General features: G+C 46.4%; 2 protein-coding genes across 2 annotated transcripts in view; one reads left to right on the forward strand and one right to left on the reverse strand.

Annotated features, from left to right (window-relative positions):
• Positions 1 to 2,414, reverse strand: part of arhgap39 (Rho GTPase activating protein 39) — a 618,982-nt gene extending 616,568 nt beyond the window's left edge. Inside the window, exon 1 of the mRNA XM_070881793.1 lies at positions 2,358 to 2,414. The gene's annotated coding sequence lies outside the window, so the exon portion shown is untranslated. The remainder of the gene's footprint in view (positions 1 to 2,357) is intronic.
• A 168-nt stretch (positions 2,415 to 2,582) lies between these two features.
• The window catches only part of c5h8orf82 (chromosome 5 C8orf82 homolog), a 29,351-nt gene continuing 7,546 nt past the window's right edge, over positions 2,583 to 24,387 (forward strand). The window contains exon 1 of the mRNA XM_070881798.1: positions 2,583 to 2,841. Within this exon, the coding sequence (XP_070737899.1) occupies positions 2,683 to 2,841 (159 nt within the window). The 5' untranslated portion in view covers positions 2,583 to 2,682. The remainder of the gene's footprint in view (positions 2,842 to 24,387) is intronic.

Here is a 24,387-nt window from a genome sequence, read left to right on the forward strand (position 1 = left end):
CACTGCACTTTTTTATACATTGTTTTGATCCCTGGGGTCCAGTCTCACTGAAGGCTGTGTGAAGATCTGTCATGTAACATTAGATTTGTAGCACAACCTACTGGTACAGCTCCTCCCTCCATAAACCTCAGCTCCTCCAAATCTCTGCTGCCCGTATCCTGACTCGCATTGAGTCCCACTCACCCATCACTCCTGTGCTCGCTGATCTACATTGACTCCCGGTCCGGCAATGCCTCAAATTAAAAATTCTTATCCTCAGTTTCAAATCCCGACATGGCCTCCCCCCTCCCTATGTCTGTAACCTCCACCAGCCCTGCAACCCTCCGAGATCTCTGCGCTCCTCCAATTCTGGCCTCTTGAGCATCCCTGGTTTTCCTCGCTCCACCATTGGCGGCAGTGCCTTCGGCTGCTGAGGACCTAACCTCTGGAATTCCCTCCCTACACCTCTCCGTCTCTGTAGCTTCCATCCCTTCCTCTTTGAGCAACGTTTCATTCAGCTCCTACTGTATGCTCGTTTAGTTTGGTGTCAATTTTTGTCTGATTGTGCTTCTATGAAGCCCCCCAGAGATGTTTTACTATACTAAAGGTGCTATATAAATGCAAGTTGTCGTGATCTTGTTTATTTATTTTATAAAGCTATATTTCGATACTCTTATTGCATAAATCATAGAATCATAGAAATTTACAGCAGGGAAGGAGGCCATTTCGGCCCATCATGTGCCGTCCAACAAGAGCTATCCAGCCTAATCCCATTTTCCAGCTCTTGGTCCGAAGCCCTGTAAGTTACGGCACTTCAGGTGCACATCCAAGTACTTGTTAAATGTGGTGAGGGTTTCTGCCTCTACCACCCTTTCAGGCAGTGAGTTCCAGACCCCCACCACCCTCTGGGCAAAGTTATTTCCCCTCAAAACCTCTTACTAATTACTTTAAATATATACCTCCTGGTTGTTGACTCATTTGCCACAGGAAATAAGTTCTTCCTATCCACTCTGTCGAGGCTCCTCATAATTTTATACCTCAATGAGGTCTCCCCTCAGCCTCCTCTATTCCAAAGAAAACAAACCCAGCCTATCCAATCTTTCCTCATAGCTAAAATTCTCCAGTCCAGGCAACATCCTCGTAAATCTCTTCTGCACCCTTTCTAGTGCAATCACATCTTTCCTGTAATGTGGTGACCAGAACTGCACGCAATACTCCAGCTGTGGCCTAACTAGTGTTTTATACAGTTCAAGCATAACTTCCCTGCTCTTGTATTCTGTGGCTCGGCGAATAAAGTCAAGTATTCCATATGGCTTCTTAACCACCTTATCTATCTGGCCTGCTACTTTCAGGGATCTGTGGACATGCAATCCAAGGTCCCTCTGTTCCTCAACACTTCTCAGTATCCTATCATTTATTGTTTATTGCCTTTCCTTGTTAGCTTTCCCCAAATGCATTACCTCACACTTCTCTGGATTGAATTACATTTGCCCACCTGACCAGTTCATTGATATCTACATGCCGTCTACAGCTTATCTTTTCATTATCAACCACACAGCTGATTTTAGTATCATCTGCAAACTTCTTAATCATACTCACTATATTTAAGTCTAAATCATTGATATATACTACAAATAAAAGGGACCGAGTACTGAGCCCTGTGGAACCCCACTGGATACAGCCTTCCAGTCACAAAAGCACCCATCAACCATTACCCTTAGCTTCCTGCCTCTGAGCCAATTTTGGATCCAACTTGCCACTTTCCCTTGGATCCCATGGGCTTTTACTTTTGTGACCAGTCTGCCATGTGGAACCTTATCAAAAGCTTTGCTAAAATCCATATACACTACACATCAAACGCACTGCCCTCATCAACCCTCGTTACTTCCTCAAAAATTCAATCAAGTTAGTCAGACATGACTTTTCCTTAACAAATCCATGCTGTCCTTGATTAATCCATATATTTCCAAATGAAGATTTATAATGTCCTTCAGAATTTTTTCCAATCATTTTCCCACCACTGAAGTTAGGCCGCCTGGCCTGTAATTACTCGGTCTATCCCTTTCTCTCTTTTTAAACAAAAGTACATTAGCAGTCCTCCAGTCCTCTGGTACCACATCTGTAGCCAGAGAGGATTGGAAAATGATAGTCAGAGCCTCTGCTATTTCCTCTTTTGCTTCTCTTAACAGCCTGGGATATATTTCATCCGGGCCTGGGGATTTATCCACTTTCAAAGCTGCTCAGCTCCTTAATACTTCTTCTCTCACTATGTTTATCTCATCTAATATTTCACACTCCTCCTCCCGGATTGCAATGTCTACATTATCCCTCTCTTTTGTGAAAACAGACTGGAAGTATTCATTAAGAATCATACCCACGTTTTCCAAACTCCACACACAGATTGCCTTAAAGAAAAATGTCAAATTAAATGCGCATTTCTTCTCTGCAATAGCCACCTAGGGACAGCGGAGCACCAGTGAGGATGAGTGACCTATCCTGCCCGGCTGGGTGTGATGTATTTCCGGCTCTGCATGTTGGGGGCGGGGTTGAATTTTTGGCGGAACACCCGGGGCGGCTCTGGTATTCCAGCCGGAGCGCATTTACCGACGCACACTGGCTCCACGGAGCCATGGCAACAGGCGCGGGAAGGTTAAAGGTTGCCGGGCTCGGGCCTGGTAGCGGCCGCCGCACCGAGCCCGCGGGATGTCGCTGACCTGTCTCCTCCTCTTCGGCCGCCGCTTCTTGGCCGCCAGTCCCGGCACTTTGTCCCGGAGCTTCTCCCGGAGCCGGAGCTACGTCCAGGGCCAGAGTCCGGAGCCCAGAGTCCGCGAGTACTTCTACTACATCGACCATCAGGGCCAGGTAAACACCCGGAGTCAGTGTAAACACCCAGTGTAAACACCCGGAGTCAGTGTAAACACCCAGTGTAAACACCCGGAGTCAGTGCACCCGGAGTCAGTGTAAACACCCGGAGTCAGTGTAAACACCCGGAGTTAGTGCACCCAGAGTCAGTGCAAACACCCTGTGTAAACACCCGGAGTCACTGCACCCAGTTTCAGTGTAAACACCCGGAGTCACTGCACCCAGAGTGTGTGTAAACACCCGGAGTCACTATACCCAGAGTCAGTGTAAACACCCGGAGTCACTACACCTGGAGTCACTGCACCCAGAGTCAGTGCACCCAGAGACCCGGAGTCAGTGCACCCAGAGTCAGTGTAAACACCTGGAGTCACTACACCCAGAGTCAGTGTAAACACCCAGAGTCCGTGCACCCAGCGTCAGTGTAAACACCCGGAGTCACTACACCCGGAGTGTGTGTAAACACCCGGAGTCACTGCACTCAGAGTCAGTGTAAACACCCGGAGTCAGTGCACCCAGAGTCAGTGTAAACCCCTGGAGTCACTGCACCCGGAGTCACTACACCCAGAGTCAGTGTAAACACCTGGAGTCAGTGCACCCAGAGTCAGTGTAAACTCCCGTAGTCAGTGCACCCAGGGTCAGTGTAAACACCCAGAGTCAGTGTAAACACCCGGAGTCATTGCACCCGGAGTCATTGCACCCGGAGTCAGTGTAAACACCCGGAGTCATTGCACCCGGAGTCAGTGTAAACACCCGGAGTCATTGCACCTGGAGTCACTACACCCGGAGTCAGTGTAAACACCCGGAGTCACTACACCCGGAGTCAGTGTAAACACCTGGAGTCACTGCACCCAGAGTCAGTGTAAACATCGCCCCGGAGTCACTGCACCCGGAGTCAGTGTAAACACCCGGAGTCAGTGTAAACACCCGGAGTCAGTGTAAACACCCGGAGTCAGTGTAAACACCCGGAGTTAGTGTAAACACCTGGAGTCAGTGTAAACACCCGGAGTCACTGCACCCAGAGTCAGTGTAAACACCGCCCCGGAGTCACTGCACCCGGAGTCACTGCACCCGGAGTCACTGCACCCGGAGTCGGTGTAAACACCCGGAGTCACTACACCCAGAGTCAGTGTAAACACCCGGAGTCGGTGTAAACACCCGGAGTCGCTGCACCCAGAGTCAGTGTAAACACTCGGAGTCACTGCACCCAGAGTCAGTGTAAACACTCGGAGTCACTGTACCCCGAGTCAGTGTAAACACTCGGAGTCATTGTACCCAGAGTCAGTGTAAACACTCGGAGTCACTGCACCCAGAGTCAGTGTAAACACTCGGAGTCACTGCACCCAGTTTCAGTGTAAACACCCGGAGTCACTGCACCCAGAGTCAGTGTAAACACTCGGAGTCACTGCACCCAGTTTCAGTGTAAACACCCGGAGTCACTGCACCCAGTTTCAGTGTAAACACCCGGAGTCACTGCACCTGGAGTCACTGCACCCAGAGTCAGTGCACCCAGAGACCCGGAGTCAGTGCACCCGGAGTCAGTACATCCAGAGTCAGTGTAAACACCTGGAGTCACTACACCCAGAGTCAGTGTAAACACCCAGAGTCCGTGCACCCAGCGTCAGTGTAAACACCCGGAGTCACTACACCCGGAGTGTGTGTAAACACCCGGAGTCACTGCACCCAGAATCAGTGTAAACACCCGGAGTCACTGCACCCAGAGTCAGTGCAAACACCCAGAGTCAGTGCAAACACCTGGAGTCACTGCACCCGGAGTCACTACACCCAGAGTCAGTGTAAACACCTGGAGTCAGTGCACCCAGAGTCAGTGTAAACACACGTAGTCAGTGCACCCAGGGTCAGTGTAAACACCCGGAGTCATTGCACCCGGAGTCAGTGTAAACACCCGGAGTCATTGCACCTGGAGTCAGTGTAAACACCCGGAGTCACTGCACCCAGAGTCAGTGTAAACACCCGGAGTCACTGCACCCAGAGTCAGTGTAAACACCCAGAGACAGTGTAAACACCCAGAGTCACAACACCCGGAGTCACTACACCCGGAGTCATTGTAAACATCCGGAGTCATTGCACCCGGAGTCAGTGTAAACACCCGGAGTCACTGCACCCCGAGTCAGTGTAAACACCCGGAGTCACTGCACCCAGTTTCAGTGTAAACACCCGGAGTCACTGCACCCAGTTTCAGTGTAAACACCCGGAGTCACTGCACCCAGTTTCAGTGTAAACACCCGGAGTCACTGCACCCAGTTTCAGTGTAAACACCCGGAGTCACTGCACCCAGTTTCAGTGTAAACACCCGGAGTCACTGCACCCAGAGTCAGTGTAAACACCCGGAGTCACTGCACCCAGAGTCAGTGTAAACACCCGGAGTCACTGCACCCAGAGTCAGTGTAAACACCCGGAGTCACTGCACCCAGAGTCAGTGTAAACACCCGGAGTCACTGCACCCAGAGTCAGTGTAAACACCCAGAGCCACTGCACCCAGAGTCAGCGTAAACAGCCGTAGTCACTGCACACGGAGTCAGTGTAAACACCCGGAGTCACTACACCCAGAGTCAGTGTAAACACCCGGAGTCACTGCACCCAGAGTCAGTGTAAATACCCGGAGTCACTGCACCCAGAGTCAGTGTAAACACCCAGAGCCACTGCACCCAGAGTCAGTGTAAACACCCGTAGTCACTGCACCCGGAGTCAGTGTAAACACCCGGAGTCACTACACCCGGAGTCAGTGTAAACACCCGGAGTCACTGCACCCGGAGTCAGTGTAAATACCTGGAGTCAGTGTAAACGCCCGGAGTCACTGCCCCCGGAGTCAGTGTAAACACCCGGAGTCACTACACCCAGAGTCAGTGTAAACACCCGGAGTCACTGCACCCGGAGTCAGTGTAAACACCCGGAGTCACTGCACCCGGAGTCAGTGTAAACACCCGGAGTCACTACACCCGGAGTCAGTGTAAACACCCGGAGTCATTGCACCCGGAGTCAGTGTAAACACCCAGAGTTACTACACCCGGAGTCAGTGTAAACACCCGGAGTCAGTGTAAACACCCGGAGTCAGTGTAAACACCCGGAGTCACTGCACCCAGAGTCAGTGTAAACATCGCCCCGGAGTCACTGCACCCGGAGTCGGTGTAAGCACCCGGAGTCGCTGCACCCAGAGTCAGTGTAAACACCCGGAGTCACTGCAGCCGGAGTCAGTGTAAATACCTGGAGTCAGTGTAAATACCTGGAGTCTGTGTAAATACCTGGAGTCTGTGTAAATACCTGGAGTCTGTGTAAATACCTGGAGTCTGTGTAAATACCTGGAGTCTGTGTAAATACCTGGAGTCTGTGTAAATACCTGGAGTCTGTGTAAATACCTGGAGTCTGTGTAAATACCTGGAGTCTGTGTAAATACCTGGAGTCAGTGTAAACCCCAGGAGTCACTGCACCCGGAGTCAGTGTAAACACCCGGAGTCGCTGCACCGAGAGTCAGTGTAAACACCCGGAGTCAGTGTAAATACCTGGATCAGTGTAAACACCCGGAGTCACTGCACCCGGAGTCAGTGTAAACACCCGGAGTCACTGCGCCCAGAGTCAGTGTAAACACCCAGAGTCACTGCACCCGGAGTCAGTGTAAACACCCGGAATCAGTGTAAACACCCGGAGTCACTGCACCCAGAGTGTGTGTTGCCCATGTCACTGCATCCGGAGTGTCCACCCCCCCCCCCCCCCGTGTCACTGCAAACACCCGGAGTCACTACACCCGGAGTGAGTGCAAACACCCGGAGTCACTACACCCGGAGTGAGTGCAAACACCCGGAGTCACTACACCCGGAATGAGTGCAAACACCCGAAGTGAGTGCGAACACCTGTAGTCACCGTGTTACAACAAACACCTGGAGTGACAGTAAACTCCCGGGGACTGGCAAATTTCAGCATAAACCGGCGGGACAATATCACCATAAATCCTTATGGAAATATCACCATAAATCCTTATGGAAATATCACCATAAACCACTAAGGACCAGGCAAATAACCCAATAAACCGCGAGGGAAATATCACCATAAACCACCGGGAACGAGGGAAATATCACAATAAACCACCGGGGACGAGGGAAATATCACCATAAACTGCGAGGGAAATATCACCATAAACCGCCGGACAAATATCACCATAAACCGCGAGGGAAATATCACCATAAACCACCGGGGACGAGGGAAATATCACCATAAACCACCGGGGACGAGGGAAATATCACCATAAACCACCGGGGACGAGGGAAATATCACCATAAACCGCGAGGGAAATATCACCATAAACCGCGAGGGAAATATCACCATAAACCGCCGGGGAAATATCACCATAAACTGCGGGGGAAATATCACCATAAACCGCTGGGGAAATATAACTATAAACCACCGGGGAAATATCACCATAAACCGCTGGGGAAATATCACTATAAACCACCGGGGAAATATCACCATAAACCGCCGGACAAATATCATCATAAACCGGTGGGCAAATATCACCATAAACCGCGAGCGAAATATTCCCATAAACCGCTGGTGGTTGGGCAAATATCACCATAAACCGCGAGCGAAATATCCCCATAAACCGCTGGGGGTTGGGCAAATATCAATACAAAAATGCAGATATTGGGAAAATATAAATACACTCTAATGTTCAAAATAATTTTTTGCACGAAGTAAATGACTTATCCAATAATTTGAAATAAAAAACCTTATATAATGCTGCAAAGTGGGAATTTAGTGCAAAGAAAATGTATTATCCAATATTTTGAATGAAACAATTTAGAATTTTGAGGCTGTACCAGGACACTGTGCAAATATGAACACAATCTCCAAGAGATTGGGTAAATATGAGAAGAAACGCTCAGAGACTGGGTTAATATCAATATTAAACCCCAAAAACTGTGTAGATATTAACATAAATACCCAGAAATAGGATAACTATTAATATAACCCCAGAGACAACTTAATGTAAGCACAAATGTTAATAGTGATACAAGCCACCAGGTCCTTGATAAATATTAACATAAACATCCAGGGACCACCTCGTATTGTAAATCCTGGGACTGAGTAAATACTGATACAAATATTAACATGATTCATCGGAACCCAGTAAATATTGATAAAAATGTCAAGGGCTCAGTAAATATTAATGCAAACACTTAGGAACTGGTTAAATAGTAATTAAAATAATCAAAGACAAAGTGCATGTTATTAGTCTAAAAATCTCAGATATCTGGTAAATATTAATGTTGAACATCCAAGGCCCAGGTAAATGTCAATATAAATCCCAGGAGCTGGTACATGGGAATAGACATTCTTGGACCCATGAAATATTAATATAAACCCTGTGACATTGTAAACAATATAGAAGCATTTAGATTTACCAGATATATACAGTTTAAATATTTTGTATAAGGTCCCTTCTCATTTGTCTCCTTTTGAGTCAGAAGAATCCCAGTCCCTCCTCAAATAGTTCTAACCGCCAGGTTGTGACCCATTTTTGATGTCTCCCTTGAGCCGTGATGATTCCCACCGAGAAATCATTAAGAATGGATGTGAAGGAAGCTATTGTGCTTGGGACGTGCTCAATTTGCTGCTACCAAGCCTGTGCAGCTAGGTGACTGGTGTATTGTAGACTTGAAGCAATTTGGACAAATTAAGTAGATGCTCTCAGGACTGACACAGATGTTGTGAGTATATTTTAAGCATCTAGACCCTGGATACAGGAAACTTAGAAACATAGAAAATAGGTGCAGGAGTAGGCCATTCAGCCCTTCGAGCCTGCACCACCATTCAATAAGATCATGGCTGATCATTCACCTCAGTACCCCTTTCCTGCTTTCTCTCCATACCCCTTGATCCCTTTAGCCGTAAGGGCCATATCTAACTCCCTCTTGAATATATCCAATGAACGGGCCTCAACAACTCTCTGCGGTAGAGAATTCCATAGGTTAATAACTCTGAGTGAAGAAGTTTCTCCTCATCTCAGTCGTAAATGGCTTACCTCTTATCCTTAGACTGTGTCCCTTGGTTCTGGACTTCCCCAACATCGGGAACGTTCTTCCTAAATCTAACCTGTCCAGTCCCGTCAGAATTTTATGTGTTTCTATGAGATCCCCTCTCATCCTTCTAAACTCCAGTGAATACAGGCCCAGTCGATCCAGTCTCTTCTCATATGTCAGTTCTGCCATCCTGGGAATCAGTCTGTTGAACCTTCGCTGCACTTCCTCAATAGCAAGAACGTCCTTCCTTCGATTAGAAGACCAAAACTGAACACAATATTCCAGGTGAGGTCTCACCAAGGCCCTGTACAACTGCAGTAAGACCTCCCTGCTCCTATACTCAAATCCCCGAGCTATGAAGGCCAACATACCATTTGCCTTCTTCACTGCCTGCTGTACCTGCATGCCAACTTTCAATGACTGATGTACCATGACACCCAGGTTTCGTTGCACCTCCCCTTTTCCTAATCTGCTGCCATTCAGATAATATTCTGCCTTTGTATTTTTGCCACCGAAGTGGATAACCACATTATACTGCATCTGCCATGCATTTGCCCACTCACCTAACTTGTCCAAGTCACCCTACAGCCTCTTAGCAGCATCCTCACAGCTCACACCGCCACCTAACTTAGTGTAATTTATAAACTTGGAGATATTACACTCAATTCCTTCATCTAAATCATTAATGTATATTAAATAGCTGGGGACCCAGCACTGAGCCCTGCGGCATCCCACTATTCACTGCCAGCCATTCTGAAAAGGACCCGTTAATCCCGACTCTCTGCTTCCTGTCTGCTAACCAGTTCTCTATCCACATCAGTACATTACCCCCAATACCATGTGCTTTATTTTTGCACACCAATCTCTTATGTGGGACCTTGTAAAAAGCTTTTTGAAAGTCCAAATACACCACATCCACTGGTTCTCCCTTGTCCACTCTACTAGTTACATCCAGAAGATTTGTCAAGCATGATTTCCCTTTCATAAATCCATGCTGACTTGGACCGATCCTGTCACTGCTTTCCAAATGCGCTGCTATTTCATCTTTAATAATTGATTCCAACATTTTCCCCACTACTGATGTCAGGCTAACCAGTCTATAATTGCCCTTTTTCTCTCTCCCTCCTTTTTAAAAAATGGTGTTACATTAGCTACCCTCCAGTCCATAGGAACTGATCCAGAGTTAATAGACTGTTGGAAAATGATCACCAATGTATCCACTATTTCTATGGCCACTTCCTTAAGTACTCTGGGATGCAGACTATCAGGCGCTGGGGATTTATTGGCCTTCAATCCCATCAATTTCCCTAACACAATTTCCCGCCTAATAAGGATTTCCTTCAGTTCCTCCTTCTCACTGGACCCTCGGTCCCCTTGTATTTCCGGAAGGTTATTTGTGTCTTCCTTCGTGAAATGTATTCAAACACTAGTTAGACTACAGCTGGCGTACTGTGTGCAGTTCTGGTCACCACATTGCAGGAAAGAGAAGGTACAGAGAAGATTTACGAGGATGTTGCCTGGACTGGTAAATTTTAGCTATGAGGAAAGATTGGATAGGCTGGTTTTGGTTTTTTTGGAACAGTGGAGGCTGAGTGGAGATCTTATTGAGGTGTATAAAATTATGAGAGGCCTAGATAGAGCGGATAGGAAGGACCTATTTCCCTTAGCAGAGGGATCAATAACTAGGGGTAATAGATTTAAAGTAATTAGAAGTAGGTTTAGAGGAGACTTGAGGGGAAATGTTTTCACCCAGAGGGTGGCGGGGGCCTGGAACTCACTGCCTGAAAGGGTGGTAGAGGCAGGAACCCTCAACACATTTAAAAAGTACTTGGATATGCACTTAAAGTGATGTAACCTACAGGGCTATGGACCAAGAGCTTGAAAGTGGGATTGGGCTGGATAGCTCTTTGTTGGCTGGCATGGACAACACGGGCCGAAATGGCCTCCTTCCGTGCTTAAGTTTCTATGATTCTGTTCCAAATGATAAACTGATTTGTGTTTGATGGTTGAATATTGAAAGGCTGTTGAGCAAGACTTTTCAACGAGAGAGAGGTTTCTTGGTTGCGATTACCTGTATAAGACAAAACCATTTCTTGTAACCATGTAATTTTAATCCTGTTCACAATGGGGAAAAAAGCAATAAAATCAGCAATAATAGGGAAAGCTCTCGCCTCTGAGTCAGAAGGCCATGTGTTCAAGTCCAGAGACTTGAGCACACAATCTAAGCTGACATTTGTGTGCAGTACCGAGGGAAAGGTACGCTGTCGGAGGTGTCGTCTTTTAGGCAGAACCCTCAACACATGTGCCAAAGTAGCATGTGCCAAAGCATTTATGTCCTACAGTGTTTGTGAAAGCAAATGCCAAGGTTTGCAGATAGGCCCAGATGATCCCTCTACACATTGCCCCAAGCAGTGGCCACTGCATGAGCAGAATGGGCTCAAACGTTTCCTGGCAGAGCTTGCCCTGCAAAGGAAGAGAAGCTCAAGGTCACATGTCTTCGGACAATGGGCGACGCTGGCAAAGTCACATTTATTGTCCTCTTTCACTTTCCCCTGAGAAGGTGGCAGTGGGGCCTTCTCCTTGAGCTGCTGCAGACCTTGTGCTGAGGTTTTCCCACATGGTGCATTCAGTGCTCCTTTCTGGCCCCGCCAATGGCTGTGTGATCGGCCTCTGTCTGCCTTGCTTTGAACCCATTCTGTGAGACAGCGCTGAAATGTCCTATTGTGGGATTTCCTCCCCTCTCCAAAGGACACTGGAATTGGGAACTTGCATTCCTTGGAACGAACCTTCAGAAAGAAAATGATTAAGACATATCATTTGTACATTTGGAGGTGCAATAAAACGAGCATATTTATTTACAGCGATTAGGTCTGCCTTGCACTTGCTGTGTGCACGGGCAGAAAGAGTACATGAGTGAGAAAGGAATAGAAAATATGCTGATATGGTGAGATGAAGAGGGGTGGGAGAAGGCTCGACTGGCAGGGATATTCCTGTTTCTGTGCTGTAAATTCTATGTCATTCTACAACGACACATTAATAGGGACTAGAGTTTCTGACACCATAATCTTTATATTCCCAGTATCTATAATTATGAGATTCGGTATGTTATAATAACCGAATATTATTTAACTTGCAATTACTGTTTCTCTTCTGGCAGCTTAACCTGTCAGGCCTTGTACCTCTCATAAGAACATAAGAAATAGGAGCAGGAGTAGGCCATACGGTTCCTCGAGCCTGCTCCGCCATTTTATACGATCTTGGCTGATCCGATCATGGACTCAGCTCCACTTCTCTGCCCGCTCCGATAACCCCTTATTCGCTTATTGTTTAAGAAACTGTCTATCTCTGTCTTAAATTTATTCAATGTCCCAGCTTCCACAGCTCTCTGAGATTGTGAATTCCACAGATTTACAACCCTCTGAGAAAATAAATTTCTCCTCATCTCAGTTTTAAATGGGCAGCCCCTTATTCTAAGATTATCCACCCTAGTTCTAGTCTCCCCCATCAGTGGAAACATTCTCTCTGCATCCACCTTGTCAAGCCCCCTCATAATCTTATATGTTTTGATAAGATCACCTCTCAATTTTCTGAATTCCAATGAGTAGATGCCCAACCTACTCAACCTTTCCTCATAGGTCAACCCCCTCATCTCTGGAATCAACCTAGTGAACCTTCTCTGAACTGCCTCCAAAGCAAGTATATCTTTTCGTAAATATGGAAACCAAAACTGCATGCAATATTCCAGATGTGGCCTCACCAATACCCTGTATAGCTGTAGCAAGACTTCCCTGCTTTTATACTCCATCCCATTTGCAATAAAGGCCAAGATTCCATTGGCCTTCCTGATCACTTGCTGTACCTGCATAATATCCTTTTGTGTTTCATGCACAAGTACCCCCAGGTCCCGCTGTACTGCAGCACTTTACAATCTTTCTCTATTTAAATAATAACTTGCTCTTTGATTTTTTTCTGCCAAGTGCATGAACTCATACTTTCCAACATTATACTCTATCTGCCAAATTTGTGCCCACTCACTTAGCCTGTCTATGTCCTTTTGCAAATTTTCTGTTTTCTCCTCACACATTGCTTTTCCTCCCACTTTTGTATCGTCAGCAAACTTGGCTACGTTACACTCGGTCCCTTCTTCCAAGTCGTTAATGTTGTGTATGGAGAAAGAGTCAGACTGAACACTGAGCTCAAAGTAAAGTGCGACCGTAGTCTTTTATTGCAGGTCTCCAGAGTGCCTCTCCAACCTGTGAAGCCTCTTTAAATACCTGTGCTCCCAAGGGATTATGGGATCCCATGAAACTCCAGGGGATGAGCCCTCTGGTGGCTGTACAGAGTAAATACAAGCATACATATATTACAGTTAATATAGATTGTAAATAGTTGGGGTCCCAGCACTGATCCCTGTGGCACCCCACTAGTTACTGGTTGCCAACCAGAGAATGAACCATTTATCCCGACTCTCTGTTCTAACACCTTATCGCCCAGCACATACATTAGTGCAGTTGATCAGCCATCTGGGAACTTGGGAGTGCTTTTTAATCTCTCCTCTTGGATGAGAGAACTAATTGACCCACATGTTTCACACTCCTTTGCAATAGTGGCTCTTTGTTGTAGCATGCTTCTATCTGGAAGTTACACAATCACGTTAACAGAATTAACATTGCTCTGCTCTCGCAGCTAATTGTTAATGGACTTTCCTTCAGCGACAGGACCTCTGCTGACGCAGCTGTTGCCTTGGTGAGCCCAACAAGTAGCAGTTGCCTTCATCCGGTTTGTTTTTAATTTCATCTCCCAACAGTCGGGGACCTTCATTCAAACCTCCGGTGTCACCTTTTTGCCGGTAGTTGCCACTGTGAAAGGAGTTTCCCAGTTAATTGTCCACTTCAGTAACACATCGAGCAGGCACACGAGGCTGGCTTAACTTGATGCTCCCTTAACAATACTGAATATTCTCCCCTCACATTTCCCCCCTGCCACCCTTGGCTTTCCATTTTATAAAACCCAAAGAGACAGGACTGGGCTCAAGAAGCTTCCCTCCTCCAGGACTTCCACGCAACCTTCCTGGCTGTCTCCCTTCCGGTCTCCCCACCCTCAGCTGCCCCTCCTGGCCCTGAACCGTTTGGGCTGGGCGACCTGTTTTCTGGTAGCCCAATGATTCCTGCCCTGCTCATCAGAGGCTTCACTGTGCCCCACAGCTGTAAATGTCCAATGATGATCAAAATGAGGAGGAATTTCTTCTCTGAGGGTCGTGAATCTGTGGAATTCTCTGCCCCAGAGAGCAGTGGAGGTTGGGTCATTGAACATATTTAAGTTGGAGATAGACAGATTTTTGAAAGATAAGGGAGTCGAGGGTTATGGGAAGTGGAGTCGAGGCCAGGATCAGATCAGCTATGATCTTATTGAATGGCAGAGCAGGCTCGAGGGACCAGATGGCCTACTCCTGCTCCTATTTCTTATGTAAAATAGATTAGCCCGTAATTTTTTGTTTTTAAAAAGCTACCCCTCATGGATCTAAGCCCTCTTGGTGACCAAACCTGGGCACACTACCCGAGGTCAGACTGACAGAGCACTGTACAGTTTGAGCATGGCTTCCTCCAACTGATTTTGCAATGTGGTCCAGTATTTTGCTCATTTTCTGCTCCACAGCACTTTGAGATGTTAAATGCTAATTCTACTATAATCACAGAACACATTCTACTTCATCTTTAGTAAGTTCTATGCTAACCATTGTGCATGTATTATACCCAACCTGCATTACCTTACTATTTGTCTGTACTAAAGTTCAATTGCCACTGTCCCTCAGTTTACAGATCTTATCCACAGCAATTGTAACTTGCATTTATACAGCTCCTTTAACATAGTAAGACGTCCCAAGGAGCTTCACAGGAGCGATTATCAAACAAAATTTGACACCAAGCACATAAGGAGGGGTTAGGACAGTTTGGCCAAAGAGATAGATTTTAAGGAGCGTCTCAAAAGAGGCAGAGAGGTTTAGGGAGGGAATTCCAGGGCCCAGACAGCTGAAGGCACGGCTGCCACATCTCGCTCCTTTTGGAGGTCTCTTCCACTGACTGAACAGGCCTGCTGTCTAATTACAGCCATCTGGGGATATAACCAATTTGCATTGGGTATCTGAATCCAGTGAATGTAGATTAGGAACAGCTCAGACCTTGGTTGTTCTGTCAATATTTGCTTGCCCTTAACATGTACCCGCTGCTTCCTTTCATTCAGAACGTGGTGGGATAGACGAACAGGGGGATTTAGGACTCAGTGTTTTTGGCTTACTAGGCTACTTCAAGGGCAGTTAAGAGTCAACTGCTTGGAGTTAAATGTTTCCTATGTTACAACAGCGACTACACTTCAAAAAGTACTTCATTATGTGTGAAGCACTTCGGGAAGTCCTGAGGTTGTGGCAGGCACGGCATAAATGCAAGTCCTTCTTTCTTTTCAACCACAGACACACGTTGGGCTGACTAGGTAGGCTCCCTTCCTTGAAGGAGATTAGTGAACCAGTTGCCATTTTTGCCGATAACTTTCTTGGTCATTTTTTTCTAGTGTCAGTCAGATTTATTGAATTCAGTTTCACAACTGGCCAAGATGAAATTTGAACGCACAAATGTGGGAAACGCGACAGCCAATTTGCACACAGCAAGCTCCCACAAACAGCATTGTGGTCATGACCAGATAAACTGTTTCAGTGATGTTGGTTGACGGATAAATATTGTTAGGTACACTAGGTGGGGAGAACTTCCCTGCTCTTCTTCTAACAGTACCATGGGATCTTTTACATCCATCTGAGAGGGAAGACGGTACCTTGGTTTAATGTTTCATCTGAAAGACGGCATTTCCGACAGTGCAGCACTCTCTCAGTACTGCACTGGCGTGTCAGCCTGTATTATGTGTTCAGGTCTCTGGAGTGGGATTTAAACCCACCACCTTCTGATTCAGTGGTGATAGTGCTACCCACTGAATATATTCCATAAAAATGTATCGGACTGAAAAGGTAGTTATCCAAACATCTTTACCCAAAGGGTGGTGAGAATGTGGAACTCATTACCAGAGGGAGTGGTTGAAGTATAGATACATTTAAGGGGAGGCTAGATAAACATTTGAGGGAGAAAGGAATAGAGGGTTACGCTGATAGATTTAGATGAGGAAAGACTGGAGGAGGCTCGAGTGGAACATAAACGTTGGCATGGACGGGTTAGGCCGAATGGCCTGTTTCTGTGCCGTATATCCGATGTAATCTGGCCAGTCTCAGTGTTTAGGAAATCTCTCTCTCGTACCCTTCTACCATATTATCCTTCAGGTACTCCCTCTTGAATTTTCGGATCGATCCCCAACTACCTCCCCAGGCAGTCAGTTCACACATTCACCATCCTCTGTCTTTTCACCCTCTCTCATCTAGGTTTAAGGATTCTTGTAGACTCTGACTATGTTAAACTTATTGATCTTTACCTCGTTTACAGCCTTTAGCATCTTGACTACATTGATGAGATCACCTCTGAGCCTTCTCTTTAATGTAATAAGAACATAAGAACTAGAAACAGGAGTAGGCCATACGGCCCCTCGAGCCTGCTCTGCCATTCGATAAGATCGTGGCTGATCTGATCATGGACTCAGCTCCACTTACCCGCCCGCTCCCCATAACCCCTTAATCCCTTATCGATTAAGAAACAGTCTATTATTGTCTTAAATTTATTCAATGTCCCAGCTTCCACAGCTCTCAGGCAGCGAATTTCACAGATTCACAACCCTCTGAGTGAATAAATTTCTCCTCATCTCTGTTTTAAATGGGCGGCACCTTATTCTAAGATCGTGCCCTCTAGTTTGAGTCTAACACATCAGTGGAAACCTCCTCTCTGCATCCACCTTGTCAAGCCCCCTCATAATCTTATACGGCTCGATAAGTTCACCTCTCATTCTTCTGAATTCCAATGAATAGAGGCCCAACCTACTCAACCTTTCCTCATAAGTCAACCCCCCTCATCCCCGGAATCAACCTAGTGAACCTTCTCTGAACTGCCTCCAAAGCAAGTATATCCTTTTGTAAATATGGAAACCAAAACTGCATGAATTATTCCAGGAATGGCATCATCAATACCTTATATATTAAGGATGAAATAGCAGCACATTTGGAAAGCAGTGACAGGATCGGTCCAAGTCAGCATGGATTTATGAAAGGGAAATCATGCTTGACAAATCTTCTGGAATTTTTTGATGATATAACTAGCAGAGTGGACAAGGGAGAACCAGTGGATGTGGTGTATTTGGACTTTCAAAAGGCCTTTGACAAGGTCCCACACAAGAGATTGGTGTGCAAAATCAAAGCACATGGTATTGGGGGTAATGTACTGACGTGGATAGAGAATTGGTTGGCAGACAGGAAGCAGAGAGTCGGGATAAACGGGTCTTTTTCAGAATGGGAGGCAGTGACTAGTGGGGTGCCGCAGGGCTCAGTGCTGGGACCCCAGCTCTTTACAATATACATTAATGATTTGGATGAAGGAATTGAGTGTAATATCTCCAAGTTTGCAGATGACTTTAACCTAAATGAGGGAGGGTGAAAAGTCAGAGGATGTTGAATGTGTGAACCGACTGCCTGGGGAGGTAGTTGGGGATCGATTCGAAAATTCAAGAGGGAGTACCTGAAGGATAATATGGCATAAGGGTATGAGAGAGAGATTTCCTAGACACTGAGACTGGCCAGATTACATAAGATTTACGGCACAAAAACAGGTGTGAGCTGTGAGGAGGATGCTAAGAGGCTGCAAGGTGATTTGGACAGGTTAGGTGAGTGGGCAAATGCATGGCAGATGCAGTGTAATGTGGATAAATGTGAGGTTAGCCACTTTGGTGGAAAAAACACGAAGGCAGAATATTATCTGAATGGCGGCAGATTAGGAAAAGGGGAGGTGCAACGAGACCTGGGTATCATGGTTCATCAGTCATTGAAAGTTGGCATGCAGGCACAGTAGGCGGTGAAGAAGGCAAATGGCATGTTGGCCTTCATAGCTAGAGGATTTGAGTATAGGGGCAGGGAGGTCTTACTGCAGTTGTACAGGGCCTTGGTGAGGCCTCACTTGGAATATTGTGTTCAGTTTTGGTCTCCTAATCTGAGGAAGGACGTTCTTGCTATTGAGGGCGTGCAACGAAGGTTCACCAGACTGATTCCAGGGATGGCTGGACTGACATATGAGGAGAGACTGGATCAACTGGGCCTTTATACATGAGTTTAGAAGGATGAGAGGGGATCTCATAGAAACATATACGATTCTGACGGGACGGGACAGGTTAGATGCGGCTAGATTGTTACCGATGTTGGGGAAGTCCAGAACCAGGGGACACAGTCTTAAGATAAGGTGTAGGCCATTTAGGACTGAGATGAGGAGAAACTTCTTCACTCAGAGAGTTGTTAACCTGTGGTATTCCCTGCCGCAGAGAGTTGTTGATGCCAGCTCATTGGATATATTCAAGAGGGAATTAGATATGGCCCTTTCGGCTAAAGGGATCAAGGGGTATGGAGAGAAAGCAGGAAAGGAATACTGAGGTGAATGATCAGCCATGATCTTATTGAATGGTGGTGCAGGCTCGATGGGCGAATGGCCTACTCCTGCACCTATTTTCTATTTTTCTATGTTTCTGATCACTTGCTGTACCTGCATACTATCCTTTTGTGTTTCATGCACAAGTACCCCCAGATCCCGCTGTACTGCGGCACTTTGCAATCTTTCTCCATTTAAATAATAACTTGATCTTTGATTTTTTTTTTCTGCCAAAGTGCCTGACCCCTCACTTTCCAACATTATACTCCATCTGCCAAATGTTTGCCCACTCACTTAGCCTGTCTATGTCTTTTTGCAGATTTTTTGTGTCCTCCTCACTCATTGCTTTTCCTCCCTCCCATCTTTGTATCGTTAGCAAACTTGGCTACGTTACACTCAGTCCCTTCTTCCAAGTCGTTAATATAGATTGTAAATAGTTAGCATCCCAGCACTGATCCCTGCGGCACCCCACTAGTTACTAGTTGCCAACCCGAGAATTAACCATTTATCCCGACTCTGTTGTCTGTTAGTCAATCCTCTATCCATGCTAATATATTACCCCCAACCCCTGTAAGCATGCTCAGCATCTGCAACCTCCCCTCTAACCTGGGTGCCTAATACCAGCTGTCAGTTGAGTTGCCTTTCTCTGCACCCTCTCCAATATCTGGATGACTTTCTATTCATACGATGCCTTGTCCCTCACTCTGTGCAAACTCAGAGACACCTGCCTGTGCTGTGATCCTCTGACTGTGCAGATGCTGATTCTGCCTGCTCTCTTTACTGCTGCTGCACATTGTGCTGATGGCTCCAGTGATCTGGGGCAGTTTCAAGGCACCAGTTGCTCTTTTCCTGCCCGCCATTTTTGTAGTTCCTATCCACCATTCCCCCTCAAAAATTTCATTTGGGGTGTGCAGCAAAGACAAAATGTGCACATAGACGGGTGCAATGGGCAAAACCTGTGCCAGATGTACCCATTCCATCAGTTTTAAAACATTTGTACATGGGATATGGGTGTCGCTGGCAAGGCCAGCATTTATTGTCCATCCCTACTCGCCTTTGAGAAGGTTGTGGTGAGCCGCTGCCTTGAACCGCTGCAGTCCGTGTGGTGAAGGTTCTCCTACAGTGCTGTTATGGAGGGGGTTCCAGATTTTTGACCCAGCGACGATGAAGCAACAGCGATATATTTCCAAGTCAGGATGGTGTGTGACTTGGAGGGGAACTTGGTGGTGCTCCCATGCGCCTGCTGCCCTTGTCCTTTTGAGAGGTGCTGCTGAAGAAGCCTTGGCCAGTTGCTACAGTGCATCTTGTTGATGGTACAAGTGACAAACCTGTTACATAGAAACATAGAAAATAGGTGCAGGAGTAGGCCATTCGGCTTTTCGAGCCTGCACCACCATTCAATGAGTTCATGGCTGATTATTCACCTCAGTACCCCTTTCCTGCTTTCTCTCCATACCCATTGATCCCTTTAGCTGTCAGGGCCATATCTAACTCCCTCTTGAATATATCTAACGAACTGGCATCAACAACTCTCTGCGGTAGGGAATTCCAGAGGTTAACAACTCTCTGAGTGAAGAAGTTTCTCCTCATCTCAGTCCTAAATGGCCTACCCCTTATCCTTAGACTGTGACCCCTGGTTCTGGACTTCCCCAACATCGGGAACATTCTTCCTGCATCTAACCTGTCCAGTCCTGTCAGAATTTTATATGTTTCTATGAGATCCCCTCTCATTCTTCTAAACTCCAGTGAATACAGACCCAGTCGATCCAGTCTCTTCTCGTATGTCAGTCCCGCCATCCCGGGAATAGTCTGGTGAACCTTCGCTGCACTCCCTCAATAGTAAGCACGTCCTTCCTCAGATTAGGAGACCAAAACTGAACACAGTATTCCAGATAAGGCCTCACCAAAGGCCTGTACAACTGTAGTAAGACCTCCCTGCTCCGATACTCAAATCCCCTAGCTATGAAGGCTAACATGCCATTTGCCTTCTTCACCGCCTGCTGTACCTGCATGCCAACTTTCAATGACTGATGAACCATGACACCCAAGTCTCGTTGCACCTCCCCTTTTCCTAATTTTCATCATTCAGATAATCTGCCTTCATGTTTTTGCCACCAAAGTGGATAACCTCACATTTATCCACATTATGCTGCATCAGCCATGCATTTGCCCACTCACCTAACCTGTACAAGTCACCCTGCAGCCTCTTAGTGTCCTCCTCACAGCTCACACCGCCATCCAGTTTAGTGTCATCTGCAAACTTGGGAGATATTACATTCAATTCCTTCATCTAAATAAAAGGGAACGAACGGTACCAAGTGGGCTGTCACTAGTGTTGATACAAGATCCCCATGGCTGGCCAGTGTGAAAATAACATGTAAACATTCTGTGACTATAAATAAATGCTTAAATTGAGTGGTCATCAATTTAAAATGATCACAAAGAAAATGACCATCAATATAAAATTATCCACAATATTCTGTTGGAGCATGGAATGGTTTTCCACAGGGGCTGATTGAGAGGCTGAGACCATTGCATCGTTTAAGGGGAAAATGAGACGAATGTTTGAAGCAGGGAGAAAACGGGACAGCTGGGTTAGTTTTGGATTGCTCTAGCCAAGAGCCAACAAGGATATTATGGGTGAATGGCCCCCTTCTGCTGAGAACGTCTGTGGTTTTATGGTGCTAAACAGAAGAAACCGATATATAGTAAATATTTATATGCAAATATTAAAGCATAGTAAGAAAGCATTTTTTTATAGCGCCCTTCACGACCAGTGAATGTCTCAAAGCGCTTTACAGCCAATGAAGTACTTTTGGAGTGTAGTCACTGTTGTAATGTGGCTCCCACAAACAGCAATGCGGTAATGACCAGATAATCTGTTTTTTTTGTTACGTTGATTGAGGGATAACTATTGGCCCCAGGACACGGGATAACTCCCCTGCCCTTCTTCGAAATAGTGCCATGGGATCTTTTACATCCACTTGAGAGGGTAGACGGGGCCTCGGTTTAACGTCTCATCCGATCGATGAGCCAACACCATACTGGAATGTCAACTTAGATTTTTTGTGCTCAAGTCCCTGGAGTGGGTCTTGAACCCGCAACCTTCTGACTCAGAGGCGAGAGTACTACCCACTGAGCCACAGCTGACACAGCAATTGAGCCAGACAGACCAGGGACAAGCATGGTGGCAGCCCAGTCTGCTGAGTTAACTGATCTCATCCAACACTACAAAGGACAAACCCAGTCAGCATTCCTGCTCCCGATCATCATCCCCACTGGACGTTAGATGAGATCTAGTTGTGTGCTGAAGGGACAGTTGGGACATGATTGAAAGTATTGCATCAGAATAACGATCAGGATTAGTGTGGCTTTGATGTTGTGCCATGAGAGGGAGCTACAGTACTATATCTACAGAAGGTGACCGGAGCAGAACATTGTTACTGCAGCACACCAGCTTCCAGTCCTTAAAGGGGCAGTGTACACCACTGTATTACCACCTAACCACAACACTATCGAGGGAGATTTGTTTAAAACTGCAGCCTAGAGGCAGCCTGGGAATGTACTTTAAGCTGCCCTGGTGTAAATATTATGAAGTTATATTCTAGTGATAGGATGGTGAGCTGTGGGGATCACTCCTTGCTTATAACATCACACCAGGGAGAAGCATTGTGCACCATGTCAGCCCCTAACCTGCAGTATCCCCTATACAGGAACATGGAGAGAGAGAGAGAGAGAGCGGGACAATGGGATTCCTTGTGGGTCATGCTTGCAAAGAGCTGGCACAGACAGAATAGGCCGAAAGGCTTCCTTCCGCGCTGCATACCTCTGTGTATGGTTCTGTGAAAACACAGAAACCAAGGAGGCAACAAAAGGTGCTAATTTGGACTAATGGTCCTTCCATTCCTAGTCAACAGGTGGAACGTGTAGCCCTTAGTAAATGTACAGGTGTCACCCTTCATAACATTATGAAATAGTGTGACAATTCCACAGAATAAACTTCCCCTTTAAATGCATGTTTGAATTCCTGGAGTGGGGAGCCTGAACAAACTCTGGATCTGGCAGTGGAAGCACGCTGCAAGGGAATGTGTTTGGAATGTTACTTGCCCTTTTCTGCTGAAGGCATTCACTCGGAGTACGGTAACTCATCCAAATGGCCAATTCTTCATGTGTGACCATGGGCAGTGAGTGTTGGCAGCTCATTGAACTATGCAGGGGCATCCAAGGAAAAAACCAACATGCCATCTGTATTAATTCAAATATCTACCATCCATGTCTTAAGGTTTACAAGGTACATAAATTAGCTTGCCTATTGGACTGTCACACACAATCCAGTCTAAATTATGTCAATCATTACCCAAACCAAATCAATCACAACAGCATCAGAATACAACACTGGTTGAATTATAATGAAATCTCGTTTGCCAGTCATTAAAGATGAAGTCAGACACAGGGATGCTTTAACCAACATTACTTTATTCAATGACACCTATGATAATGCACAACATCATAACTATGGATTGCTGTAGAGTACTATTAACCAACAGAGTCTAAATTGTCATAGTCAACCCAATCCCCACAGGACTGCAGTACAACACCAAGTGAAGTAACTCCTATCTGTCAGTCATCAAAGGTGAAGTAGGACATGCATTAAGTCAAAAAAGAAAGACTTGCATTTATATAGCACCTTTCACAACTTCAGAACGTCCCAAAGTGCTTTACATCCAATGAAGTACATTTGAAATGTAGTCACTGTTGTAGGAAAACTAGTACCTGTTACAAGTTCTGGGTCTGCTGCAGATATTCTCTCGGGTACGGTGTTGCTGGTCTTGCTGTAAGTGGACTCCATGTCTCCGCAAGATCCTGCAAATCCCCTGGGAGGACAGGCGGACCAACATCGACCAGGCTAACATCCCCAGTATTGAAGCACTGACCACACTTGATCAGCTTTGCTGGGCAGGTCACCTAGTTCGCATGCCAGATACGAGACTCCTTAAGCAAATGCTTTATGCGGAGCTCCTTCGTGGTAAACGAGCCAAAGGAGGACAGCGGAAACGTTATAAGGACACCCTCAAAGCCTCGCTGGTAAAGTGCGACATCACCACTGACACCTGGGAGACCCTGGCCGAAGACCACCCGAGGTGGAGAAAGTACATCCAGGAGGGCATTGAGCTCTTCGAGTCTCAACGCAAAGAGCGTGAAGAGGCCAAGCGCAGGCAGCTGAAGGAGCGTGCGGCAAACCAGCCCCACCCACCCCTTCCCTTGACGAATGTCTGTCCCACCTGTGACAGGGTCTGCGGCTCTTGTATCGGACTGTTCAGTCACCAAAGAACTCACTTAGGGAGTGGAAGTAAGTCCTCCTCGATTCCGAGGGACAGCCTATGATGATGATGGACTCCATGTCCTTTATGATTGGGAGTTTACCGTGACTTACCACTATCCAGTGATCCATTGAGTCGTAACAATGAAACTTACAGGAACTGGATACTGTAATCATGCACAAGGCTCGAGTGCTTTTCTCCCATTTGCTGGGAGACAGACTGTCGAGCTGATTTATTTTTACATATAATATGTGAATGAACAGAATAATGTTTACAGTGAATTTTAATCTAAGGTGTAACCCTGTTAGCAGGCTAAATAAACTTTACTGACTAACAGATTTTCAGAAACTTACTGGCACTACACGTAAGTAGGGAGTTCTCACTCTCTGTGCCTGGCTTCCTCGTCAGATTTCTGTAGACTGCCCTTTCTTAGCTGGACAGATGCTAGGGGCATTACCTCTGACCCATCCCAGCTGGCCACTTCAGGTGCCATTAAAACCTGCTCCTACCCTCCTGGGTGAGGGCATCCCTGCCAATAACCTCACCCCCGCCAACATCCTCCCCCACTGAGCTCACAAATTAAAATATTCCAACATATTATGAGACATTAAACCAATACCTAAAGCAGATAATCTGGTT

The sequence above is a fragment of the Pristiophorus japonicus genome, chromosome 5 (genome assembly GCF_044704955.1).
Source record: "Pristiophorus japonicus isolate sPriJap1 chromosome 5, sPriJap1.hap1, whole genome shotgun sequence".
NCBI lineage: Eukaryota > Metazoa > Chordata > Chondrichthyes > Pristiophoridae > Pristiophorus > Pristiophorus japonicus.